This window comes from Marmota marmota, unplaced genomic scaffold (assembly GCF_001458135.2).
Source record: "Marmota marmota marmota unplaced genomic scaffold, marMar, whole genome shotgun sequence".
Taxonomy (NCBI): Eukaryota; Metazoa; Chordata; class Mammalia; order Rodentia; family Sciuridae; genus Marmota; species Marmota marmota.
This window is the reverse complement of record NW_026000016.1, coordinates 8,406,773-8,422,601: the sequence shown is the minus strand read 5'-3', so window position 1 is coordinate 8,422,601 and position 15,829 is coordinate 8,406,773. Positions and strand designations below refer to the sequence as shown.

Below are 15,829 nucleotides of genomic sequence, written 5' to 3'. Positions count from 1 at the left end.
ATAATTAATGAGCTTGAATTGATAAGGTTCATGAGCCCTTTTCAGCCCTTTAGAAATCCAATTTGAAACCCAAAGTTTGTTGTCATTCATTTGGTGGCAAACTATGAATAGACTAGAACACATTTGATTGTGGTTGACCTGAACATGAAAATTATTTGTAGTAAATATTGCTCTTAGTGTGACATTTCTTTAATGTTGCTTTACAACTGTGGAAAAACTACTACTGCATTGTACTACATGCTCTGCTTCACTCTGCTCATTATGCTGTGCACTATATCTATTTTCTACTGTGAAAAATACGTAATTTTGAAACACTGGTATAACAATTAAGGTCCTGCAGAGTTACAAAATATAGTGATTAAAATATTTAGTGCTCAAATCTACAGTTCCTTTTCCATAGTAAGATTAAATATCTGTTATACACTAAAGTGGTTAAGTTATACCTACTGAGATTTAAAATAAGATTCTAGTCATAGATCTTCTCTTCACTTATGAAAACAAATCAGATCTGTAGTATAGATATGTGAACTTAGAAAAATTATTTACAGTGCTGCTGAAATTTTATTGGAAACTAGGAATTAAAATCCTGAACGTGATCATTCTGGTTTAAATGTCATCTTCTCTTTTCAGTTTTTCTGAATTATATTAGGAGTATGTAAGAATTCCCTCTACGTATGAAATATATTAATGTTTTTATTTGATGTCTCCCAAACTCAAACACACAGAAATGAATACTGAGTCACTGAAAAAACACTAAATTTTCAAAGGTATTACTGTATATTTAAAAAAAAAATAGATAACTGTACCTGGAAACTTTCCAAATAACATATTAAATAATTTTTTAAAAAAGCAATTTAAATACGAAAACCTAGTCCCAGAAATTCTAAATATACATTCAAGTCTTTCTAACTTCCTCAACACTGTGCTATTCTGCTACATAGTATGCAGAGGACCAAGTACTCAATAACACCTGAATTAGAAGGCTACCTAACACCTGAGTCATCAGCATATCTTTTTGCTTACATAACTGCAAAATGGCCAAGACTGGGAAGAAAGCAAAACAGATTCTGAGCAACTGAAATAGAGGTTATAAAAGTTGGTGTGTTAAAATTTATGCACTTCACTAGAAGACCAGAAGGCATCACTAGTGTCATCACATAAGTATAAATCTTAATATTTATAACTGGATAATCAAAACATGACTAAAATTATAATCCACATATTTGGCTTAAGCAACAGGGAAGTATATTAAGGGATTCATATATGATATGATGGGTAAGTCAGTACAGTCAAAATTAAGCCTTGAAAATTCCTTTGGAGTATGTCAAACTTCTCTTTCAATAAACTAAACACAGTGTTTTCTCTAGCATCAGATCAAATCAGGGTTTTGTGGGTTTCTTTAAGTCCCAGATGAAGAAATGTGGTTTCTGTCTGGGGACCATGCTGTATGAAAAACATTCTTTTTTAAAATTACAATGATATAAAAGAGGAGAGATTTTTAATCTATGAATAAAGTAGCAAATTGGAACACTGTAAGAAAACAGCAAATAGATTCTCTTCTCCCATTCTAGGCTCACTCTGGAGAACCCATTCAGCAGAAATGCTTTATAGGTAGGTATAACATGTAAATTGCTAAATTTTAGTTCTTTTCTCCAGGGGCCAATAGTTGGAATTCACTTATCTCAAATACACATTAGATACAACTTAATTGTAATTTAGAGTGTAAAAAAGAAAAGCTTTAGGTCTCTGGGATATTCACAAATATGAAAGAATAAATATTGTTAACCTATAGTAGTCTGTAGACATCTATTCTATATAGAAAAATCTGGCAAAATTTAAGAGAAAATTGAAAAGAAGTACCAACAGGAAAAGATACCTCCATCTTTCAATAAACAAAATAGATATCTAGGGGAAAAGAAATGATTAAGAACAACAACTATGAGGTTACTAAAAATTTTTTTCAGCTCATTTTGGTAATGTTCACATTTTAAATGTCAAGTAAGTTTTACAACTGACATTCATATGCCTATGTAAGTAGAACCCAAAATAACCACATGAAAAGGATCATAATAAAATCTTTAGAATATATAAGTTCATTTCTCTCTTTAGAATATATAAGTTCATTTCTCTATTTTAGGGAGAAAAGTAGATGTGGATTGATGAAACAGTTATTTGAGAAGTCTCAAAGGATTTTATACAGCTCAAAAAGGTTAATTATCAGAAACTATTATAAGTTTAGACTTTTAAAATCTCCATACTCACAATGTATGTAAGTCTTCATATTGGAAGTTTTTCATTTTGTTTTTAAGCCTATACAGCAGAGAAAACCTGGCTTTTTGTGATAAAGACACTAAAATTAATGGAATTATAAATAAAGTTAGGCCTCAGAAAAGCTGTTTATTTTCTAGTTGATTTCTGAAATGTGATAATTTTTCTCATGAGCTGAAAGACTCCCATTTCATGAAAGTACTTTTTTGTAACCGAAGTAAATTAGTTTTTGGAACATTTTCTTGAGGACTTCAAGAGTAAGAGCAAATGTTCATATTTATAAAGTGTAACCTTAACAGATGATTAGGGAATAAAGACCTTTTTAATACTTTCAAAAATCTGTATTTAAATTCCTTAAAGAGTTGTAGTGACATGCTTTTAACAGTGTATTTCTATAATCTGTACATAGAAAGCTAAGGGCTCGGATGTAGCTCAGTGGTAGAGTGCTTGGCTAACAAGGTTCATTGACACCTACAACTAAACTATATTTTAAAAAATAATAATAGAGGCTGGGGCTGTAGCTCAGTGGCAGAGTGCTTGCCTCAAACATGTGAGGCACTGGGTTTAATCCTCAGCACCGCATAAAAGTAAACAAGTAAAATAAAGGCATGCTGTCCATCTACAACTATAAAAATAGTTAAAAAATAATAATAAAATAGAAAGCTAAGATTAAAGGAATATTTTAAGTAGAGAGCATTTATTTTACGTACATTTCACAATATAGGCATAATAATAAAGTCAATATTATGGGTAAAAAATTTAAATACTAAAATAACTCTTTAGCTTAATTTTTTTTTCTGAAAATGTAGTTTGTTTCTCATAGTTGTCTAAATTATTATTGTGTCAGCATGAAAGTTATACATACCTATTGTCTATTCATCATTACATTTAAGCAGACTAAAATAAAAGACTAGAAGTATTCAAGCATAAAACAGTTAACAAGTAGGCTCCATTTTCTTTTCATATTAACTGAAAATGACTGATAAATGTTGTGGTTCACAGACTTCATTCAGGAACAAATATCACACATTCAGTAGTAACAAATCACCTTTGTATGTGTGGGTAAATGAAGACACACACCTAGAGACTACAGCAATAGTATGACTGAACAGGATTCAAAAAAGTACTTATTACAACAGACCATATACCCCCCCAAATTGGACAAGCCCAACACTTTATGTCTATAGAAATGTACATCACAAATAAACATACCAAAGTGTGCTGAACCACTGCTACTTTTACTTTGCGTGGAGGTACTGCATGTCTGGGTCCCAGGTTGTGCTGTTCCTGTTCGATTTATACTCCCATATAATTTTCTACTGGAGAGTTCATCATTGTCACTGTCATGTAGGGATGGTGTCCGAGGCCTAAAATGCCGCCATCTACATGATTTGATATTGACTAGTATCTGACTGAGGTCTTTAGAGAAAGATTTGTCCGAGGTATTTGTTTCTGAGGTATTGGCAAACTGATTGACTGGAGAATGTTGTGGTGAGGAAAGCATTTCCAAATCCAGATGGCGAAACATACTGTCATATTCTGAATGAGCTCTGTCCAGTAAGACCCTATTAAAAATAAGACATGTAATGTTTACTTAAAATCGCAATTCAGAGATTATATAAAAGATTTTTCTATCTCAACTTAAAAAAATGGAATAAAAGTGTACTAAGTATTTAAAATCATAAGATAAAGTTGATTATTTCAGTTTTTGGCTCTTTTAGGCCAAAATCTCATTTTTTTCTTTTTTTTTGAGGTGGGGGGCACTGTGGACTAAACCAGAGAAGCTTAACTACTGAGTCACATCCTTAGCTATACCCCCGCCACCTTTTATAAATTTTTTATTTTGAGATAGGATCTTGCTAAGTTGCTTAGGGCCTCATTAGGTTGCTAAAGCTACCTGCGTCAACCTCTAGAGTCGCTGAGTTTATAGCCACGTCAGGCTCAAAAATCTCAATTTTTGATACAGGTTCTATTTTTCAATTGGTTGTCAACCAAAAATTTTATTTATCTTTGTTTTCAGCGACTCTGCAATTCCTTTCCTTCTCCAACAACTCACAAAGGTCTTTAGACTATGTAGGAAGAAAAATTAAATCCTGACAAACTGGGATGTAAAGATTGGGTCACATATGGATTCTTTTAGTTAAAAAGTTAGACAAACCATTATTTTAGTTAACATGACAGTTTTGGGCCTATTTGAGTCCCTTCTCCCAGAACCCAACATTTTTTTATAGTCTTGTTTAGCTTAATACAGTATGTGCAATAAGGATTTATTTACATTCATCCATTGCCTTTTCTTAGAATTCTATCCCTTGATAATTTAACTGAGGTATTCCACCTTGGGAAGAAAAGGAAATTCATTTGGGATTCATTAATAGTTATACATTATGTAAGCTATGGTTGTATATGAAACGAATTGCAGAGGCAAAAATATTTCAGTCAACAAATCAGTTAAGAACAGCAAATAGTAACTGGTAAGCTGTTTAGAAGGACTGTCTTACTTTAAACTCTGAATTTGATTACTTTACTGTCTAAAATATTCTATACCGGGATGCTGAAATACCTTACCTTCCACCGCGCCCAACCCGTCTTCGTGCAAATCCAATACACCTTTGGGGTACGGTGAGAGTAGTCAAGCAGTATCTGTATCGCACATCCCCTAATCCTCCATCCTTAGGACTAGTCCAAGGCCAGTTGCCAGTTTGGTCTAAGTGAGGCTAAAAGAAAGTCCAAATTATTTTATTTCATCAGTTAAATGCAAATAGAATGTTATTTACAAATAAGGTCTGAAACTTACAGCATAGTACTGACAGCCTGCTTTCCTACGGAAAGCAAAAGGACCATCAGGATCATTCTCTTCCTCAGCTTCCGAAGAGCCAGACAAAACCTTTAAATACAAAATAAATGAAACAGGTTAAGCATATGACTTTCTACATTCTTCTCCTATGTTAATAGAGACATTCTCATATTTTTACCTGGGAGAGAGGTTCTTCATCTGAGCTGGGAAAGTCATACTGATTTAAATCTTTAGCATTAAAGACTGGCAGTGCAGGACTCGTCTGTTGAGGAGTAGCAGCAGCAGACGACGGTAAGACTTTGGGCTTCTTTTCGTATTTCCGTTTCGGTCGGATAAGATCAGTTTTATCTTGCTGCAACAAAGATGTGAATTAATTATATACTAGAAACCATGTTTTACAAAATTTCAGTTTTTTTGAAATTAAAAAAAAAAGAAGCTTATTGCTATGATGAAGGTGTTCATATTCATAAGGTAAGACTTTTATGTCTGGTCATCTTACGTTGTAAAGAAGTTGATCTCTGTGAAAGCATGAGTATATTGTACAATCTAACATAGTTCTATAAATCATTTTGTTTTAAAGAAAGTATAAAGATAGAACAGAAGTTCTCCAGTATTTGCCACTGGCTCCCATAATTTCTGTTTATTTTCTGTGAAAATTCTGAAGAGTGGGGGTGATATGTAGGCCTTAGTCTCAAACAATAACAAATCAATATAGGAAAAATAATAATAAAAATAACTTTACCCAAACACAAAGCAAACTACAGATAACTGTCAAGAAGGTAGTAAATAAAATTATAATGTTGAAGAGTAATAAACATAAATAGTAAGGACTTGCTACCTGAACAATAACAAGTCTTTCTGGAGTGTTAGATTTTGAGCAGTGCCAGAAGACACAGATATAAAAATCATTAAATAAGGGAAACACCAGGATAAAACAGAGGCAAGACTAAGTTGACAGAACACAGTGCGTGTTAGAAATATGTATGTTAGATGATGGCAAAAGTTAGGATAAGTATGAATTTGACATGTAGGCAACAGGTAAGGAAGAATTAGAGGCAAACATATTTGTTAAGAAGAAAAAGGTCATGGCAAAAATTATGGTATGTAAACATATTAAGAATTCATATTCATTCTTATGTAATTTATGGTATTATAGTTTACTGGGAAAAGTTAACTATTCAATTATAAAGTATCTTTCTACAATTTCTACTGTTGTACTGAGAAGAAAGACTTGAACTGAAAGCTAATTGCACAGCAAAACATTATTCAAAAGTTATTATAAATGGTCTCCTGTAATGGCTACATTATTAGCTACCATTTTTCTTTAAAACATAATTAAAAAGCTTGATCTTACTCAATAAAATTTGGGATCCAAACACCATAAAATAAAATGATCAAGATAATGAAACAGTCCCTTTAAGAATTCTGTCTTAATTTAGAGGAATTTAAAGTACCTGCAAGTGTGAGGGCTCATATTTCTGGCACATAGAGAGAAAAGTAATATCAGAATTAAATAAGAGTTTAATCTGGAAATATAACTGAAGGGTAACTAACACTGGATTCAGGTAGGGGAAAACCACACAGGAGAGTCAGATAGGGGAACCACAGATTTAAAATACTAAAAGTAGGAAAATAGCCATTCAATTTTAAAGGCATAGTTAAATTATAAAAGTGGAACATAAAATTTAGATTAAGTATAAAATTTTAATGTCCATGGATCATATCTTTATATAAGTAAAAGGAAAAATTCTTGTATAACCCTTACTTTCTAGATGTGCTATCTATATTACAAACTATTAAAGAGATACACCTGAATTACTATTTATACTTTTTATTTTGCTTACGTATAGATGTGTTCACAAAAGATAAATTTCACTTATTTCTCCCTAACCCTTCATATTTCATTTGTATTACTTCAATACCTGATAATCCTACTACTAGTAAAATACTCCTTTTATCAGATATAGTAATAAACTCTACCTTTATAAGGAAATAACCAAAATAAAAATAAAGTTTTAATTACAAATTTCTGCTTTTTTAATAAGCAGCATACTTCATGGTAGGGTCTTTTTTATGTGCTTTTACTTTTTTGGGAGGGCGGGAGGTGGGGGGGTATGGGGATTGAATTCAGGGGCACTAGACTGTAAGCCACATCCGCAACCCTAATTTATTGAGAGAGAGGGTCTCATTCAATTGCTTAGTGCCTTGCTTTTGTTGAGGCTGGCTTTGAACTCCTGATCCTCCTGGCTCAGCCTCCTGAGGTGCTGGGATTACAGGTTTGCACCAGTGTGCCCAGCTGTGTTTTTACTTTTTATTCTCATTCTAATGATAAAATATCATCCCATTATCTGATACTATTATCACAAAAAAGTTTAATCACCTTATTAACTTTAAATTCCTTCACATCCATTACTTCCTGATGTTTAAACTGACTGCTATTAGTAATAGGGATGATGGGGATGGCATAAGTAGGTTTCATTGGCTGTCTCTGTGCCATAACCTCAGACATGATCTCTCCATTGTAGTCACCCAAATTATACCTGAAATGATAAAAAACGAAGTTTAAAACAATGATATACAAAGAGCATGTGATTTTTGATAAATATACATACTGTGAAATGATTACTATGATGAAGCTAATTAACATATCTATCACCTCACAGTATGTAGGGGGGTCTGATTTCCTTGAAGCAAATTTCAAGAATACAATACATTGTTATTAACTATTCTGTACATTAGGTCTTCAGAACTTATTCATTTTATGACCACAACTTCATACCTTCTGATCAACATACAAAAATACACAATCTTTACTTGTCAATTATACCTAAATAAAGCTGGGAGGAAAATAAAGTTTAAAAAAGTTACTTTTGAAAGTATAAATCCTTATGACTATTTTATAACTGAAATATAATTATAAACATCAATTGGACATAAGGTAATTAAGTCTAGTTAAACCTGAACTATTTGCTGAATGTCTATTAAAATTAAAGATTAAATAATCCTTTTGTTTCTTCCTTCTACTTTTTTGTCTCATAGCTTTTTCTTGACACATAATGACACTGGGAAAAAAGAATACTTGGAATCTTGCCTTAACAATTTTGGTGAAAGATTGGTGGAAAAGTAGAAATTAATGCATAAAATGGTGTTGAGAAATTTCCTACTAATTGTAACTGTCTGTACTAAAACCCAAATTTCTTGTGATTTCTTTCAGAAAAATTAAACAGTGATTTTCTTACTGAGAAATATGGCAGTCAGACTTGAAGTTTTTGTTGTGTACCTCACTACCATTCCCCCTTCTTTTCTTTACTTTTTTTTATTAAAACCACCAATTATTTAATGGGCTGGGGAAATAGCTCAGTTGGTAAAGTACTTGTCTAGCATGCACAAGGCTCTGGGTTCAATCTCCAGTACCACAAAAACAAACACAACCCAATTATTTAAAAAGTGTGTGTATACATACATATAAATAATTAGTACTATCAAGTGAATAAAACAAAATACAAAAATGTTCTCTCTCTCAAAGCCCTATACACAACAAGTAAGAACAAATGAAAGAGATTTCAAAATGGAAAGAAATATCTGATACATTTCACAGTTAGTGAGCCCAGTCACTTTTAAAGAAAATAAAGACAGGAATACATGTAAAATTATACAAGCTTAGTATCACATCACACATTTAAACAGTTTCTATTATTAAAAGTATATATTCTGTAATTACAGATAATTGCTCAGGAAATAAATTAACTCAATATACCAAAATGCTACTGCTACCATACTTCCTAATACTATTAAAATATACTTACCTCTTTTCCATAATTTCCAGTGTTAAGTGCAATAGCTCCCTTTTACTCTTTTCTCTTCTTTTTATCATTTCTAGAATAGTAACAGCCCGACTTAGATCTCGACGCAGCTTAAGCATTTTTTCATAAGAGGCTTCATCATTTTTGCGATTCTGCAAATATTAAAGTTGCTTGTTTAATGTCAATAAGCACTCCTAATTAGTAGCACTGTGAGCCAAGTTACTGATACTTAAGAATGTATACATTTGAAGGGTTAATTGGAATTTAAAGACATTGGAAGAGAGTATGGATCACCAGGAAATCAATTTTGTATAAGATTTTTAAGGGTATTAACATTAAAATATACCAGTACCAGCTCTACAGTAAATCTTAAGGTCAACTTATTTTCAATTATATCTTTCATTATAATTGTAAAGAGACACATTTAACAAAAATTAAATCAAAGAATTGAGATTAATTACTATAAATAATTTTTACAGATTTAAAGAAGAAAAAAAATCCAAAGTCACTTACTTTTCGAGTCTGCATTTTTTCAGTGCGTCTTCTAAAAGCCACATAAGGATCATTTGTGCTGGAACCATCTCGCTTTTCTTGTTTTACTGATGGGATAAGAGATGGCCCTCGACAGTTTTTTCTCTTTTTAATCCAGTATTCATAAACTTCTCTAATTAGTTCATCATCTTCTTTTAGCAGTAGTTTGGCTTCCTGCAGACTGACTGGCTAAATATAAAAACACTGTGTCATTTTCATATAATATATAGGGTTCAAAATTGTTATTTCTCAATTTAAATGACAATAATCAAAACTACAACAGTATTATACAATAGCAAACTTACATATTGTACCTTATACACTTAGCTAGGTGCTCTAAGCACACTCATTATTTTATCTAATTTTCACAATAATACAATGAAATTTATCATCTACATTATGGACAAGGAAACTGAGGCACAGAGATATTTAAAGATATTGCTCAAGATTATACAGGTTAATAATAGGCAGAGATGAGATATGAATTCATACTTTTTTTTTTTTGGTTTGTGGGCACACATTTTATTGCACTTAATTTTTTATATGTCCATTTCCCCAGCAAAACATATTTATTCATCATTTTAATCCTCATAGCTCAGCACAGGGCCTGGCACAGAGTAGGCACTCAAATACTTGATCTTGAAAGCATGACCACTTATGCAACCATAATCCCCCTTCTACAGTATGAAGTAGGTGGATATTCAGCGTTCAGCTACTTTTAATGTACATTTTGCAGAATATATAATTCCCAAATTATATTAGTGATTTCACACTTTAAAAAGCCAGCCCATATTGCCTGCACACCACAACTTTTACCTTCCCTTTATTTTCTTTGTTCTTTCCATTTATAAGAGCCCTGGTCCACTGAACAATTTTTGATCCTATAAAACTTTTTTAGTTCAGTTTTTGTCACATATAAAAGCTGTATGTCGAGACTGAAGATTATCCACTATCTTCTTTTCTATCTCTATACCTTTTTCTACATCTTCCTCTGATAGCAATAACTTGGTTTCTGAGTCTTTGGTAACAATAATAACAAAGGAATGTATTGACTCAAGGATATTAGCCACCACCAGTTGATGTTGATAAACTTCCAAAGCATTCCGAGCACGATTAATTACGATAGAGGGGTCGGTCTCCAACTTAAAGGAAATTATAAAGGCTTTGGGAGTCCAATCTTTAACCAAAGAATAAAGCATTTTTGGCACCATCTTCATTGTTATCTGCAGTGGGTCCCCAGATGACTGGATCTTGTGTTCAGGCATTTCAGAGACAGGAACATAGAAATCTGACAGGGCCGCAGCTAGGTAAAACATCGCAGAAGGCCCTAGTGGACTGAGCGCTTGGGTAGCAGCCTTCAGCAGATGCAAATAGTCTGCCAAAGTGGAGAACTCTACAGCCAGGAAGGTGCCGGCAGCCGCTGCTTCTTGGTAGCTCCTCAAAGCCACAGCGAAGCCCAGGAGTGCATTCTCCTCGGCCTCCAGGCTCAGCACGCCCGACTTAGTTGGGCCAGAAGGCCGCAGGACCGACAGCCAGGTCTGAAGTGGGAAGCGGTGGGCAAAGGGGAAAGAGGAACGAGCGCGGTACAAGAACAGGACCCCGTAGCCTGCAGCCAGGAAGGCCTTGGCCGAAATTGCACCGAGCCACTGCGATGCTGAAGTTGTCCAGAAAGCGCACTGGCTGCGCTTCCAGAGGGACCTTGGTGGCGCCTGACGTGACCAACACCACCCACCGGCCCTGTGCGCCTAGCCCGGCCGCGAGGCGAGCCATAACCGCGGCAGAGCGAGCAGCACCCGAAGGCTGGGGGAACTCGGAGACGAGGTCCATTTCCTCCATCAGTGCCGGAGTTCCCTGCGCACGCCCCTGAATTCATCCTTTTTAAACATCAAAGCCTGCTCTCTTAGCTCCCTTCAGGATCACGCAATTTCAATAAAATATAGGCATTTACACAGTACATACATACATTATATGAAAATGGAATTGTACCTGCTGACCACTGCCTTTTTCTAGACGGTCAATCATTTCCTCAAATTGCAATGGACAGATGTCCATTTTCTTTTTTAATTTATTCACAAATACTTCATCTTCAGAATCCAAATCATAATCAGGCTGTTCAGCATCCAAACTAAAAGCTGACAGAAGAAACCATAAACAATCATTTGCTGTGTGAATTCATCAACAAAAACTTCTCACAGATGTCTGGATAAAAGCAAGACCTGGATTTTCTAAGGAAAAAAGATTTTTAGATTTTGCTTCAGAGCCACAAACAATCTAAGTTCACAGATATATTATTCATATTCATCTTTACTACAAATAGATAAAAATGATAAAAGACAATGAATAGGATACCCTCCACCCACTCTAAAAGCAAATAAACTAGAAGTCCTTTACTAAAAACATCAAAGGATTATTAAATGTGTCTGGTGGAACCATGTGGAAATGCCATTTTTGTAGCTCAAAAATCACATATTAGCAATTTCATATAGTTTACCATAATATAAAATGATAAGGTCCTTATGTCATTATTTTTAAGTCCTATCTTACAGATCATTAAACTACTTTACCAAAAGCTTAGGGACTGGTAGTTAAAGATGAAGTGTTAAAACCCACTACCAATAACAGTGACAGCTGTCAGTGAGTGCATTCCTGCCAAGGAGATTTATTCTCCTTGAGAATCACTATCATGACAATGGAAATGTGAGGTTTATTTCACAGATCTGTCATCAAGAATCACTTGCCATTCAATTATTTATCCAAATTAAGCTAGGTTGTTATTGATAAGCAAAAATATTAAATAGTTTGATATAAAAATATTTCCTGCCCTTCTCTTGGTTAATTCCTTCTCCCTTAGAGTCTAAATACTCATACACTAAAATGGTATGAGGATCTTTTTACCTAGTCTCTCTAATGTCATCTGTACTTTATGAACCAGCAATGTTAAACTTTATATATTTCATAGAGTGTGCTATTAGCCGTTTTCTGACTACCCACAAAATACGCCAATGCCTATTTAATGTTTTTAATATTCAGTCAAATATCACTCCTTTGGAATCCTTTCTTGACTGTCCCTCACCCAATAAGTGATTCCTAACTTTCCTTAGTAGAAACTAGGAAGCCTCACGCCAGAAAAATAGGTTGTATAAAAGTGTACACTATGTTATATAAATTACAGGCAATTCAGACATGTACCTAAAAGTTATGGCACACAGGTTAAAAAAATCTGCTCCAGATTACTTTCTTTCTATCATACCATTTTCTGTATATACTTTATAATCTACTTGTTAAGCATGTACCTCCCCATGATCTCTTTTAAGGGGAAGCATATGTGCTCTTTTTATCTCCACATCTCCAAGTGGAAATAAAGTAACATATTTCCTCTTGTATGTCATCTCTGCTTGAAAATTAATAGTATTCTAATGTTATGAAAAACCAGTCATCCATTAGTAAAGTCTGTGATAGATTAAGAGGAAAATATTTGGCTACCAAATACCAGCCATCATGCTTCAAGCTTAACATAGTAACTGACCCAGAGGAATCCAGTATATACATGAAGAATTAAATGTACTATTAAACTATTTTATTTTCTGCTTTGACCTATACCACTTAACATTCCTGATTTAAGTAAGTAGATATTCAGACCCTATAAAAATCTCTAGATATTAGTCTCTCTGAATGATTTTCCATAATTTCATTTTGTTTGCAACTATACATAAACACGCTTTTGGAAATCTTTAAGGAGACTGAAACTGTTAGATTAAAAACACTCGATTCTTTTTGTTCCTAACCAAATTAATTCTGATCTGTGTTGTCCCATATGGTAACCCTAAGCTATATGTAGCTAACTGATTTTGTATTAATTATGTAAAATTTAGTGCTAAATATCTAATGTGCCTAGTGGATATTCTGTACTAAACACCAAAGATTATGTCTGTCATTATGAAAAGTTCTACTAAAGAGGGCTAATTCAGATATTCCAGAAAGCCAAATTCACAGAGACTAACTACCAATGTTCTGCCTTCCAACATTTGTATTTTGAATATTTTTAGGATCTCATCTATACAATATACTTTGGTATCCTCCACATAAAATTTACTTTTCTTTAGATCAAATCACAATCACAAAATTTAACTATTCATGAAAACTGAAAAAGCTTATTTAGTATCACCTTTATTTTTACATCAAACAACAACAACATACTTCTGGTATAAATTGTATTATCAATGACAAATCACATTCAACATATCAGGCAACTGAAGCAAGACTAGAAAGTAAGATTTCTATCACATCTATCAGGGAGCTCAATGTCTTTTCCATTGAAAGGATATGACAAAGTCCTCTTACCTTTGTAAGAGGATTTTCTAAAATAATAAACATGACGCTACTTGTTAGAGAATATTAAAATCCTATAGCAAAGCTAACATGTAAAGATCTACTTTAGACTATACAAAGCTCTCATAAAAAAATTTACTTTAGGATGATATTAATGTATAATTTAGCATTAGGTGAACCTGCAGCTTCCAACTACAGCTCAACCTGAGCTGATAAAGATGCAGCAATATTTACCATTGCCTTAGAAATAGTATTGCTGTAGACTTTCTGGACTCGTTAATGAAAAGAAAGGGATGATAAAAACCTAATTAGGTTCTGTCAATTAAAATGAGACCTACCTAGTCAGTTGTTGTTAAATAATAGAAATGACTCTTTAAAATACCGATAAACCCAGATTTATGTATAATTAAAAACAACAACAACAACATGCTGAGGGTGTTGTGGCTTAATGGTAGAGTCCTTGGCTAGCATGTACATACTAGTTCCTCATTCAATCCCTAAAACCACAAAGCAAAAGCAAAACCAACCAGTATTAGATGTGATTCACAGATGTAAATCTGTTATATAAGTCTAAGGGAAAAGAACACAAAATACATAAAAATCGGTTAGATATTTTTATGAGGAAATAAAATGTGGACGATGGCCCCTAGGGGATGCCTAAAACCTTGGACAGTAAAAAAAACATATAATTAATGTCTTTTCCAACTTAACTAAGTACTTATCAAGTACTGTGGCCCTAACTTTTGCAGTGTGAGATGCAATAGCAAAGCTAGTATGAATTTCTTCTTCCTTCTTCATAATTTTGCAGACAGGACATTCATTCTTATCATACATTTTAGCAACCACAGCATGTGATTTTTTTTTTAACTTGAGAACTTTTACCTTTTCACTTAAAGGAAGGACTTTATATCTTCTCTTTGGCATCACTGCTTTTGTCCTTTGGGGCTTTTATCAAATAAAATTAAGGTTACTTGAACAAAAGCACAGATGCTGTGACACCTGTTTTGATAACCTAGTTACCTATGAATGGCTAATGAAGGGGTAGTATACACAGTGTGGATACGTTAGAAAAAGGGACACTTTATGTCTCAGGAAGGATGAACTATAATTTAAAACTCATGAATTGTTTATTTCTGGAATTTCCCACTCAATATTTTCAGATCATGGGTGATCATGAGTAACTGAAACTTTATAAATAAGGAGGAGTTACTATATTTAGAGTCTAATAATAGAGGTGCAATGATATGAATGTCTATTAACAGTGCCTTTCATGGGTCAAACTAAGAGTACATTGGGTGGATATGTCCATAACTCTAAATAGCATTCTGAAAATGCAAGACACAAATAGTGAAAGGATATCTGGGTTCAAAAAATAGCACAAAATATGGATTAGGGACAGAATATAATCCCTGACGCTGAGGAGGAATTTCTCACACCAGTTTTGATGCAAACATTATTGGTAAAGTCAATAATAGGGGTAAAATTTTCCAACTAATGTTTGATGAAATGTTGATACATAACATGTAATAAAGAGATCTGAAAAATGATGGATTAAAAGTTAAATAAATTGAATATCTCAAGACTGTAAGAGCCTATAAAACAGCACTAATATGCATATGACTCTGGGTGTTGGGGGAGGGGAACAAAATATGCAAATTCCCAAACATATTTAATCATAGTCTTTTCAGGGAATACAAATTATCTATTTAAAAACTCCAAGCTTGCATAACATTAGTTTAGGAGCAAACTGGAAATTGGGGTACTTGAAATGAACCAGTTCATTTGTTTAGGTAAAGTTCCTAAAGAATTATACATATACACTATACATATAATTATAGAATTCCTAAAGAATTCAAGAACAACTTACTAGATCACCTAGCAGCCTGTATTTAATTTTACCTTTGTAAAAATTTGCACTATAGCTTTTCCTTATTTTAGTATATTAAAAACTAATACAGGGCTGGGGTTGTAGCCTCAGTGGCAGAAGGCTTGCCTAGCTCGTGTGGGGCACTGGTTTGATCCTCAGCATCACATAAAAATAAACCAAAAAAGGGCATTATATCTATCTACAACTAGAAATTAAAAAACAAAAACTAATACCAAT

General features: G+C 33.4%; 2 protein-coding genes across 4 annotated transcripts in view; both read right to left on the bottom strand.

The window, feature by feature from the left end:
* Nucleotides 1-15,829, bottom strand: part of Epc1 (enhancer of polycomb homolog 1) — an 88,418-nt gene that overhangs the window by 8,964 nt on the left and 63,625 nt on the right. For all 3 annotated transcript variants that reach the window (XR_007349704.1, XM_015483471.2, XM_015483472.2), the window contains exons 3-10: nt 11,383-11,528; nt 9,379-9,585; nt 8,869-9,017; nt 7,443-7,602; nt 5,241-5,414; nt 5,063-5,152; nt 4,834-4,982; nt 3,481-3,833 (exon numbers count right to left, since the gene is read on the bottom strand). Coding sequence is in view for 2 of the 3 variants with exons in the window: in XM_015483471.2 (XP_015338957.1) it covers nt 3,481-3,833; nt 4,834-4,982; nt 5,063-5,152; nt 5,241-5,414; nt 7,443-7,602; nt 8,869-9,017; nt 9,379-9,585; nt 11,383-11,528 (1,428 nt within the window). In the remaining variant the exon portion in view is untranslated. The remainder of the gene's footprint in view (nt 1-3,480; nt 3,834-4,833; nt 4,983-5,062; nt 5,153-5,240; nt 5,415-7,442; nt 7,603-8,868; nt 9,018-9,378; nt 9,586-11,382; nt 11,529-15,829) is intronic.
* LOC107140417 (phosphopantothenate--cysteine ligase-like) lies at nt 9,839-11,376 on the bottom strand. Its single transcript, XM_048809097.1, is given in 2 exon segments — nt 9,839-11,048; nt 11,050-11,376. Coding segments are annotated over 2 exon segments (936 nt in total). The 5' UTR covers nt 11,233-11,376; the 3' UTR covers nt 9,839-10,295.